This window comes from Budorcas taxicolor, chromosome 6 (genome assembly GCF_023091745.1).
Source record: "Budorcas taxicolor isolate Tak-1 chromosome 6, Takin1.1, whole genome shotgun sequence".
In the NCBI taxonomy this organism is placed as follows: Eukaryota; Metazoa; Chordata; class Mammalia; order Artiodactyla; family Bovidae; genus Budorcas; species Budorcas taxicolor.
In genome coordinates, this window is record NC_068915.1 from 57,421,259 (window position 1) to 57,433,374 (window position 12,116).

Sequence of the window (12,116 nt, forward strand, 5' to 3'; positions counted from 1 at the left end):
AAAGCCCTAATGTTCTTAAGAAGTAAAAAGCGAGTTACAGTATCCAAAAGTGATGCTTGAGGAATGAGCTAATGAATAACCAAGACCCCTGAGAGTGGGGTGGAAATTACTGATAATAGTGAATAGTGAGTTAGTTAATACTAACTCTGTGCCAAGGCCTGATTTAAGAATTGTACATACACAGTAAGTCATTCATGTCCAAACACCCCACCCCACACCACTTTAAAGATGAAGAACTGAGGATTGGAGGGGTTAAGTAACTTGCTGAAAACAATCGGTAGTTAGTGACACAGTTAAAATTAAAACTAAGCAGTTTAGGGACTTCACAAGAATCCATCTGCCAATGCAGGGGACGCAGGCTTGATTCCTGGTCTGGGCACTAGGATCCTACATGTCGCGGGACAGCTCCGCCCACGCACTGCCACTACTGAGGCCCTCGAACCCTAGAGCCAGTACTCTGCAACAAGAGAGGCCCCTGCAATGAAAAGCTGGGCTCACTGCAACTAGAGAAAGCCCATGTGCTGCAACAGCGCCTGTGCACAGCGCAGCCAAAAAGAAAAGAATTTAAAAATAAAAATAAAAACATTTAAAGCTTAAAAAAAAAGGAATTCTTAAACAACTCCGCCCCCCGCCCCGCCCTCACCTCAGGAAAACCTAAGCAGTTTAAAACTCAGCTGTCCTTTCTATTTTTTTTTCTCTTGGGAGCACCACTTGGCTTGTGGGATCCCCTTAGGTCACCAGCCAGGGATCGAACATGGGGCCTCAGCAATGAGACTGTGATGTCCTAACCACTGGACCTCCAGGAAATTCTTAAAACTCAGCCTTTAATCACTAAGTTAAAGGACTGAAATAAGAATTAATAGAATAGCTCCAATAACAAAAAAAAACTTGAAACAAAAAGATATCTTATACAATTTTTGTTTTCATAAAAAACATTGCTCTGTAAGCTTACCAAATCAATGTCTCCAATAAGGTACTACCATAAATTGGAAAAAAAAAGGGAGGTGGGGGCAGATACTTCAGAAACATGTGCTGGAGATTGCTTAGGACAGCATCACTTTTAAAAAGCAAAAGACCAATGATAATGAAGACAAAGCAGTGGCATTTGGAGGCTGAAAGCAATTTGATTTATTTAACTTTGAAGAACAAAAGCTTATTCTTCTAAGAAGAAATAAAAACACATTTTCTGTGGAAAAAAGAAACCATTTTAACTGCATTGCCAAAATAAATCAGGCAGAGGGCAAATCAGATCCAGCTACAAAACAGAACTCAGGCCAAGGAAACAGAGGGGGAAAAATGCCAAACAGCAGATTTTATTTTTTAAAAATAGACGGAAAATGCCAATAAAAATTACTTTAAAAGAAAAAATAAAAAGAGAAGGAGAGGGAGAGAAATCCTAAATCCAGTCTGTGCTATCAGCCACTGGATTTTTTTTTTTTTTTAAGAAGGAATCCTAATCCCTGGGTAGATGTGCATTTGCATTCAAATATTTGGAGCAGTCTTACATTAAAACAGTAGCCCCGTGTGGCTCAGACAGTAAAGAATCTGCCTGCAATATGGGAGACCTGGGTTTGATCCCTGGGTTGAGAAGATCCCCTGAAGAAGGAAATGGCAACCCACTCCAGTTTAAAACAAGGCATTTCAGTAAAATAGCATGGCCAAAAAATCCAAATTTAAACAAAAGTATTTTTCAAAAAAAAATACAACTCTAAAGATACATAACACTCCTGTCTTACTGTATTAGCTACATTCCACTACAGATCTTTTGATTCAGCTCAGAACAAGCTCAGAACTCTGCTATCTGGGTCCAGAAGGAAAAACTTCCAGATTTCTCTAGTTGAAAAATCAAGTCCTATTAAATAGCCATCTCTGGAGAAGGAAATGGCAACCCACTCCAGTAATCTTGCCTGGAAAACACCATGTACAGAGGAGCCTGGCAGGCTACAGTCCGTGGGGTCACAAGAGTCAGACACAACTTAGCAACTAAACCATCCACTACTACAAAGTGAATATATGCCTAAAGATAATGTGTGAAAAGGATATTTGCCATATACTAGCTAGTTTTTTGGTGGGAGGGTGGGAGTCAAGGAAGACTTGGGGTTATTTTTTCATCAACTTCCATTTTATACTTATTTATAATGGCCATTTTTTTTTTTTACTAATACTGTAAAACTATGAAAATGAATAAAATACTAAAAGTTTCCCCCCCAAAAAAATAAATAAATAAATAGCCATCTCTTGGAGGATGATAAATAATAAGAAACCAAGCAAGAAAAATTTTCATGAATACATAAGTATTTTTAAGTGTCAATGAATATTCCCTTCCCTCCTTTCTTAGAGTCCATTCTCTCGGGCTCACCAGACATCCTTACTTAGCAAGTCCCCCCAGCAGACTCTAATCCCAGGACCTGATTTTCCCAGACCTGGCGGAGTGGTGACGTCTGGGACTCCAGGAGCCAGACTGCCTGGGTTGGACTCTCAACTCTACCACATTCTTACTGCTAACCTGAAACAAGTTGCTCCAACTCTCTGTGCTTAACCTGGCACCTCCCTACTACTCCTTCCAAAGCATGCCAGGTACACAGTGGATACTCAACACACAGCACGTATTATAAATAAATTAGCCCCATGGGTATTCATGACACTATTCTCTCTACTTTTGAGTCTCTTTGAAATTTTCCAAAATAAATATTATTTTTTTATTCCAAAATTAATTAAAAAGTTGAAGGCTCAGAAAACACACCCCTTTCTAAGGTCACTCATGTGCTTGTTGATCCTTTGGCCGGCACACCACCACCGAGAGCCAACGACATGCCAGACGCTCTCCTGGCACCTGCATTCAATTGATGAATTCAATATCGTATTTCACATTCAAGAAAACCAAGGGTAAAAACAGTTAAGGACGATTTCCAAGCAGCAAAGCTAGGATGAAAGCCCAGGTCTCCTAATCAAATCCAATGCTCTTTCACAAAATCCTGGGAGATGACTGGATGCTTTGCAGAGAGTATCGAATTTTAAACCAGTGAGATGTGGTCAGAATTTCGGATGACTGGATCAAATCCAGATACAGACAGAATTTGGACCAAGAACACTAGTTGAGCAAGCCTAATTCTTTTAACCTTCCCAGATCCTGAGTGCCTCTCTCTGGGCAGTAGTGGCCAAAACCAGCCACGGCACATTAGCAAGGCTGTAATCCTGCTGGGCCAGACCAAGGATCACCTTGCACTTCCCGCCCGAGGGCGAACAGTGTCTTCTTACCCACGGTCTGCTCCATCCCTCAACACACTGCCAGTGTGATGACTCATCTGCAGAACTGTCACCACAGCTCATGCTTTCTCTGCAGCTGACTTGGCTGGCCTTCCTCACCTTAGACTTGAATAGCCACATACTTCTCTTCCCAAAAGGCAAGCCCTCACGCTTTCAGTCAGAATGCTTCTCTAATTGACCAAAATCACTCAGAACTCCAGTTCTAACATCTGAGGACCACCTACTCCGTCAGTAACACTTTCTGCAACAACGGAAATGTTCCGTATCTACATTGTCCAATATGGCACACCCTAGCCATCTATGGCTACTGAACACTTAAAATGTGACTAGTGCAACTGTAGAGCTAAATTTTTTATCTAAATTAATTTAAATTTAAGTAGCCATAGATGACCAGTGACTACCATATTAGACCACCAGGTTCTAGATCATTGGGGGAAATGTTCTGCATTCGCGGGTCTTCAGCTGCCCCTTCATGAGCACCCCAGGATGGCAGAAGAGTGTGGCTGGTCTTAGAGTCACAGACCTCGGTTCACATCAGCTCCTCCTTCCAGCTATGTGACCCACACCATGTATATGACTTATCCTTTCCATGCACTGATTTCCTCATCTATAAAGCAGGGATAAAAGTATTCACCCCATTAGGAAATGTTTATAATAGTGACATGTGAGATATATCTCAGTACAACATCCAGAAGACTACAACTCTGAATTGACATCAGTTGCTTTTATTATTATCTTCATCATCCACTTCGTTTTCCTAAATACTGGTTCCCTTCCCAAGGCAAGAGTAACTGACTAAAAAGGAACTCTGCTTTTAAGAAAGCCCCTGTTGGGCTTCTCAACTCACGGGGAGGGGCCAGATCTTCCCAAGGGCAAGACAGCAAGAGTTAGAGCTGGAAAGCTGAGAACCCCTATGTCTTATGGAATTCAGGAGCACAATTCCTCCAGATGACTTTTGGATCATCCCCAACGCCTCTGAGCCTGGGCAGGTTATCAGAGAAGCTCCACTCAAAAGCCACTTCTCCCCCCACGAAGCCAAACTGACCACAGGTGGATTCACTTATATTAGTAGCACTGACTGAGCATTTCCTATCTGCCAAGCCCTGGGCCTCCTGCATTATTTCCCTCATATCTTACTGCCATCCCTCCAGGTAGGCAATATTATTTTTACTTCCCAGTGAGGAAAGTGAGGCACAAAAAGCCCAAGCACCTTGCCCAGGTCCCAGCGCTAGTGAGTGGTAAATGGGGACTTGACCTTGCTATTTCCCTGTACCTTCCAGGACCCTGCCTCCCCCTCCCTTTGTAAGTGGAACCTCTCCTGCCTTAACACTCAGGCTCTGATGGTTCCACTGAAGACTCTGGAGCTGGTCACTCCCTTCCTTTTATATCTCATAAAGAACATGAAAGGGATGGGCAGGACTCAAGCCAGAACAAAAAGCAAACAGGAAGATAAAAGCTAAGCCAATATCAAATTAGCAGAGGCTTTTTTTTTTTAAGTAATATCTTCCAAAGTTAAAACAGCCAAACTAAGAAGCATTCACTTTCACTTTTAAATTGCTTCAAAATATCTGATGGAAAGAGTAATATTTCTACTAGGGATATTTTAGAACTGTGAGGCATCAAAGAAAACTAGTTTCTCAAAGGAAAAAGCATTGCTATGCTTGCTCCAGGCTTTATCAAATCCCTGTTAACCTAGAAGTGACGACAAGATTATGTGTCATTTGGCCTGAATGGTTTTTAAAAGGATTTTTACCACGCTGCCAACATTTAAAAGTCTGTGGTGATTTCATATGTAAAAACTCCTAGATTTCCATCTTTTTTTTGCAAAGATATAGCCACACTAAGTGCCTCCTGTCTTGTGGGCATGCAAACCCTATAGATGGGGCATGTGATCTCTAGTTTACCACAATCTCCACCACTCCACATTGCCTCATAAGTAATCCTCCTCATCACCACGTAGGCCAAGCCTCTAGAGGCACCTGTGTTGATGGGCTCTTCACACAAAGCTCTGGGCAGAGAGGAGATGGTGTTCTGTCCCCTAGAGCCCTGCCTGCTCCACTCGCATGTCCTTGCCGAGTCACTCTCATGTCACCATAGACCCCAGGGATGCTCTTCAGCACCTTCTCCCCACCATGTGCCACCCCACCCCCATGCCGCCACATCCGCAACTCACCTGCTACTCTGCGTCACTCTGCTGTCTCTTCACAGGCGTCACCGGCACCTCCCCATTGACACTGTCGGTCCCACTAACCGACATCAAACTTCTCCGCTCCTTCTGATTGGACTTGGGTTCCACTTTTGTAACTCTAAACCTGAGAGGGTGGAGCGGGGGGAAGAGGAGAGATGATGGGTTTTGCTTTTCCACTGAACAAGAATCATGAATGAACTAAAAATCCACCTGGAGGATCCCAAAACAAACGCAGTCAAAAGTTAGGACAGCAGTGAAAATCACCACATTCACAGGTGCACACTACCATATATAATAAAATAATCAACAAGAGCCTACTATGTAGCACAGGGTTCAGTTCAGTTCAGTTCAGTCGCTCAGTCGTGTCCGACTCTTTGCGACCCCATGAATCGCAGCACGCCAGGCCTCCCTGTCCATCACCAACTCCCGGAGTTCACTCAAACTCACGTCCATCGAGTCGGTGATGCCATCCAGCCACCTCATCCTCTGTCGTCCCCTTCTCCTCCTGCCCCCAATCCCTCCCAGCATCAGAGTCTTTTCCAATGAGTCAACTCTTCACATGAGGTGGCCAAAGTACTGGAGTTTCAGCTTTAGCATCAGTCCTTCCAAAGAACAGCCAGGACTGATCTCCTTTAGAATGGACTGGTTGGATCTCCTTGCAGTCCAAGGGACTCTCGGGAACTATACTCAATATTTTGTAACAACCTATAAGGGAAAAGAATCTGAAAAAGAATACGTGTGTGTGTGTGTGTGTATGTGTGTGTGTGTAATAAAAACTGAATCACTGTGCTGTACATCTGAAACTAACATGACATTTTAAATCAACTATACCTCAAGCAAAAAAAAATTTTTTTAAAAGAAAAGAAATTCACCATATACAACAGGAAGGACCATCCCACAGAGCAAGGCTCCCGGTCCCCCGCCAAACCTCCCAGCTACTCTTCACTCAACACATCACAGACTCTGCTACGCAGTTTATAGAGCATGTGAAAATGCACTAAGAAACAAGGGCACTCAAATATGAAACAGCCTCAGAGCTGTGGTTTCTAACAAGGACCTGAGCATTTACATCAGTTGTTTTAACCACAGAGATTGGATAAAAGCTTGGCTAGTATGTAAATCAGATGTTCACTAGGCAGTTGCCTTTCTCAAACTTTTCCTGGTAGAATGTCTCTCTACACACAGGCATGCACACACACACATGGCCCCAATCACATGTTTATCAGCATCAGTCAGAGGCAGGGTTTTTGTGTATGCTTGGGTTTTGTCTGTTTTTTTTTTTTTTTTTTAAGCAAATTTGGCTTTCATTAAGAGTTAAGGAATTTGAGAGAAATTTTCCTTAAGAATTAAAAGAGAAGGAAAATTTATTCAACTGGAATACTTTTCTCATAAGTCTTTTGTAAGTCTCTAGTCCTGGTCTTCACTTCCCTCATAACCATCTAAGATAAATTCTGCTTCTTTGTCTAAAATGAGCTCACCCACCAGAAGCAGGAGGGAGATGCCGCGGAAGTGAAAGGAGTATCAGGAAAAAAGCTGTCACCACAAACCTAGGCAGTCAAACTCTAAGACTCTCTTGAAGCAACATATGCTGAAAAGCAGCCTGCTCATTCAACATTCATAGTATTTATTCTGTTAATACCTGCAAGACACAGAGTTGGATGTGGGGCATTTTTTTATTAGAGTTTAATTACTTTACAGTGTTTGTGCTAGGATCTGGGGCATTTTAAAAAGCCATGTTGAATCTGAGTAGAAAGTTTCAGCAGATTTTTTTTTAAAGCAAACAAAATACACTTTGTCCAAACAACTTGCAGGTTCTCACCCCACTCTACATTCATAAGTTCCCATGACTCTGTTCTGAATAAAACAGCATGGTCACGAGGAGCACTGTTTTGCTGTGAGTGGCAAAGAGCCATGCAGTTTCCTTGTTGCCTGTGCAACACATGGTAAAACTCAGTGAAACTCAAATGATAAAATAATAATAACAGACAACAATTCCTTATTTCTAATTTTTATTTTATATTGTAGCATAGCTGATTAACAATGTTGTGTTAGGTTTCAGGCGTACAGCAGAATGATTCGGTTATACATACACGTGTATCCATTCTTCAAACTCTTTTCCCCCTTAGGTTACTACATAATACTAAGCAGAGTTCCCTATGCTGTACAGTAGGTCCTTCTGGTTAATAAGAGCCAACAATTCTTGAGTGTATAATAATCAACAAAAACTGAACTAAGATCTTTACATGAGTCACCTTATTTAGTCTTCACAGCCACCCAGTGAGGTGTCATTCCCATTTTATAGAGGCGGATACTGAGGCACAGAGAGAAGGAACAGTTTGTAGTGATGCCAGGACTCAAATGAGGGCAATTTGGTGAGTCTAGGCTACTCTTCCTAGAGTTATCAGCAGAGAAAGCAGGACCACATAGGCAGCACTGTCAGTGTTTGCTCAGGGCCTCCGCAGTCTGGCTCCAGCATGCTTACTCCCCACCACTACTCTCTACTGCCTTTGCCCGTGCACCATTAGCCATGCAGTTCCCGTGGGACTCTCAAAATCAACCAAAAATGCTCTGTGTGTGTGTGTGTGTGTGTGTGTGTGTGTGTGTGTGCGCTTAGTCACTTAGTCATGTCCGATTCTTTGCAACCCCATGGACTGCAGCCCGCCAGGCTCCTCTGTCCATGGGGATTCTCCAGGCAAGAATACTGGAGCAGGTTGCCATGCCCTCCTCCAGGGCATCTTCCCAGCCCAGGGATCAAAGCCAGGTCTCCCGCATTGCAGGCAGATTCTTTACCATCTGAGCCACCAGGGAAGCTCACCACGTATCATCAAATTACTACCCTGGTTGTTCAGACCGTAAAGAAACTGCCTGCAATGTGGGAGACCTGCATTCCCTCCCTGGGTCAGGAAGATCTCCTGGAAAAGGGAATGGCAACCCATTCTAGTATTCTTGCCTGGGAAATCCCATGGACAGAGGCACGTGATAGGCTGTAGTCCGTGAGGTCACAAAGAGTCAAACACAACTAAGTGACTAACACACACACATCGTCAAATTGATTCATCACCCCCAAAGACCTCCGTATCACATCTAGGTCACCAGTAAATGGAACTTTAAGACCAGGGAACCAGGGCACAGAGGAGGCGAACTAAAGAAAGCAGTCCCAGGAGCCCACATGATCTTTCATGGCAGAGACTGGACCAGCTCCTTCTCTTTCCTTCTTCCCAGCACATGGCTGGATGACAATTCCTACCTCCCCGGGCGTTAGGTGTGGCCGAGTAATTGAACGCCAGCCAGAGGAATGTGAGAAGAATGAAATGTGCCACTTCAGGCCCATCCCATTAAAACCTTTTGTGAACAATCCTCTGAGGACTTTCTCCTGCTAGCAAACCTGGCAGAGGCACAAGATGGAAAGGACCTGGGGCTCTGGATGACCGCTCCAAGAGCCACCACCAATCTGATCTCCACGAGTGACAGGAACTGCTATATAGCGTGGAGATTCTTTATCTATTGGAGAAAGTGTGATGCTGTCACTTGTCCAGGCCAAGGGCTGCACGGAGAGTTGATAAAACATTAGTTCTGGGTGTGTCTGAGGGCATTTGCAGAAGGCTTTTGCAGAAGATATTAGCATTTGAATTGGTTGATTGAGTAAAGATCTTCCCCAATGCAAATGAGAATCATCCAAACCCTCAAAGGCCCCAACAAAACAAAATGGCAGAGGAAGACTGAATTTGCTGTTTTTCCTTGAGCTGACACATTACTCTTCTTTTGCCATCAGACATGAGCATTCCAGGTTCCTAGGCCTTCAGACTGGTGCCAGGACTAACACCATTGGCTTGCCTGGTTCTCAGACCTTTGGGCTTGGAGTGAATTACCACCAGCTCTTCTGGTTCTCCAGATTGCAGACAGAAAGTGGTGGGGCTTCTTGGCCTCCATGAATCATGTGAGCTAATTCCCATATAAATCTCTTCTCATACGTATGTATGCGTGTGTGCATATATATATATAATATGGTGAAGGTTTAGTCGCTAAAGTCATGTCCAACTCTTGGCGACACCATGGATTACAGCCTGCCAGACTCCTCTATCCATGGGATTTCCCAGGCAAGAATACTGGAGTGGGTTGCCATTTCCTCCTCCAGGGGATCTTTCTGATCCAGGAATCAAACCCACATCTCCTGTACTGGCAGGCAGATTCTTTACCTGAGCCACCAGGAAGCATAATATAGAATCTTATTGATTATGTATATATATGCATGCATGCTCAGTTGCTTCAGTTGTGTCCAACTCTTTGCAACCCTATGGACCATAGTCTGCCAGGCTCCCCTGTCTGTGGGATTCTCCAGGCAAGAATACTGGAGTGGGTTGCCCTGCCCTGCTCCAGGGGACTTTCCCGACCCAGGGATTGAAACCATGTCTCTTACATCTCCTGCATTGGCAGGTGGGTTCTTTACCACTAGTGGCATTCTGGGAAGCACACACACACACACACACACACACACACACACACACAAACAATACATACAGAATCTTATTGATTCCTGGAAAACCCTAATACAGCAAGTAATTAATTTGTTACCTTAATCAATACATCTCACATCTGATCTCACAATAGCCACCTCTTAGAATTCTTCTTCTGTTGGAAAAATGCAGGACTCACACCAGAAAATATCAAAGAAGGCAAGAGACAGGACCAAGCCAGGCTCTGGAGAACACACACTACATTTAACAGGTGTACAAATCCACACAGCAGAGCAACCATGTCACACAAACCCCAAGCATCCCAGGACTCACCTGCCCACAGAGAGGACGGTGACCTCTCCTTGGCGCCTCGGGCGGCCCTCTTTGGACTTGTTGGTGGGTTTTATGAAGTGCCACCGCTTGTGCCTACACCGATGACACACGTCCCGCTCGACAGGACCTCCCACTGTGTGCAGATGGTGGCCGCAGACATGCTTCCCTGGGGTGCCCCCTGGTGACAAGGGCCCAGGGCTCACCGGCGGGCTCCCAGGAGTGCTGGGCGTCACTGGGCTAAGATAGGAAGAAAAAAAATTAAAGGTTACTTGAAAGAAATAGCTATGTCATTCGCTCTCTCTGTAATGTAAGAAAGGTTTAAATTAAAAAATATATATACCTCTTCCAATTATACAAATGGGCTTTGTGGACTGATCTCAGGCAGCAGGTACTCAGCTTTTGAGACTATACAATGACACCTCATTGTGAACAGTAATGATGTGATTTATCACTTCTAGTTGCAGAAGCCAATGGCACCCCACTCCAGTACTCCTGCCTGGAAACTCCCATGGACGGAGGAGCCTGGTAGGCTGCAGTCCATGGGGTCGCTAAGAGTCGGATGCAACTGAGTGACTTCACTTTCACTTTTCACTTTCACGCATTGGAGAAGGAAATGGCAACCCACTCCAGTGTTCTTGCCTGGAGAATCCCAGGGACGGGGGAGCCTAGTGGGCTGCCGTCTATGGAGTTAACTGGTTGGAAATGAATGACTGCTTTTAATGAAGATGCAGTTTGTCTTTGAAGTACGAGGTTTCTTTCCTTGTAGGGCTAATCTCCCTTCTCACACAATCTAATTTCATGCAAACTAATTTCTCATACTTACCCAAATGCCTTCTAGATCTCTAAGCAAAGAGAGGCCCTGAATATATATACCCTGGAGGAAAGAAAAACTTAAATTCCAATCAAATCATTGGATGACTTAGGAAAGAATATTTGATACAGTCTGACTATTGATTGGGTCAAAGGAAGAAAGCTTTTAGGCCAAGATATCAAGTGATGCTCAAAAGAGATGTTGATAATAGTAATAATAAAAACCTAACACTTAGCATTCTAAGCATTCGATCTTTACAAAACCTCTAAATCGGAATTATTTAAAAACAAGGACACTGAGCCTCAGAGCAGTTAAGCAACTTGCTCAAGGTCACACAGCTAACAAGTGATGGCTCTGAGATTCAAATCTAGAAAGACTAAATCCGAAACCATGATTTTAACCATCATGCTACAGTGCTTCAGAAACAGAGGAGACTACTTTGATAACCTAGAAGAAACCCAGCCAGACCATCCAAAGTATAAAAAGCACAAGTCTAAAGGTTAGATGCTGGCTGCTTTCAAAAGGCACGTGTCAGGCCTCTGGTAATCTAGAAAAGGGGGAGTTAAGACACGACAGGGCTGGCCTGACCAGGAATCTGGGCTCTGATGTGGAATAGATGGGTGTGAGTGTGGGTGTGGGCCAGTCAGCGTGTCACAGCAGAGCCTGACTCCTGAGACCAGGCCAAGAGTCCCAAAGGCATCTGGAGGTCTCATGATAGCATCAACCAGCCTTCATGCTACAGATAGTCAGCCCACTTGTCCACTTCAAAAGGAGCATGCATAACTGAAGAGAAAGTCTCAAAGACCCCAAACAGCCAAAAGTTTCCTGGCATTCGTTAAAGATACTTTTTAGGTTGTTAAAATAAAAACACACAGCTGCAGCTTTCTGGGGTAAAACAATGTTAATACCACATATTAGGAGGTTGAATTGAAAATTTAACAACATTCATTCAAGAAACATTTATCAAAAGAAAAAAAAAAGAAACAATTATCTATACGTGCTGTGCATAAAATCCAGTGATGGGGACTTTAGGATGCTCTAATGGGATTTCTTTGGAAGGAAT

General features: G+C 43.7%; 1 protein-coding gene across 1 annotated transcript in view; it reads right to left on the minus strand.

The window, feature by feature from the left end:
• RELL1 (RELT like 1) overlaps nt 1–12,116 on the minus strand; it is a 79,476-nt gene that overhangs the window by 12,491 nt on the left and 54,869 nt on the right. Inside the window, exons 5-6 of the mRNA XM_052642042.1 lie at nt 10,243–10,479; nt 5,441–5,579 (exon numbers count right to left, since the gene is read on the minus strand). Of these exons, the coding sequence (XP_052498002.1) occupies nt 5,444–5,579; nt 10,243–10,479 (373 nt within the window). The 3' untranslated portion in view covers nt 5,441–5,443. The remainder of the gene's footprint in view (nt 1–5,440; nt 5,580–10,242; nt 10,480–12,116) is intronic.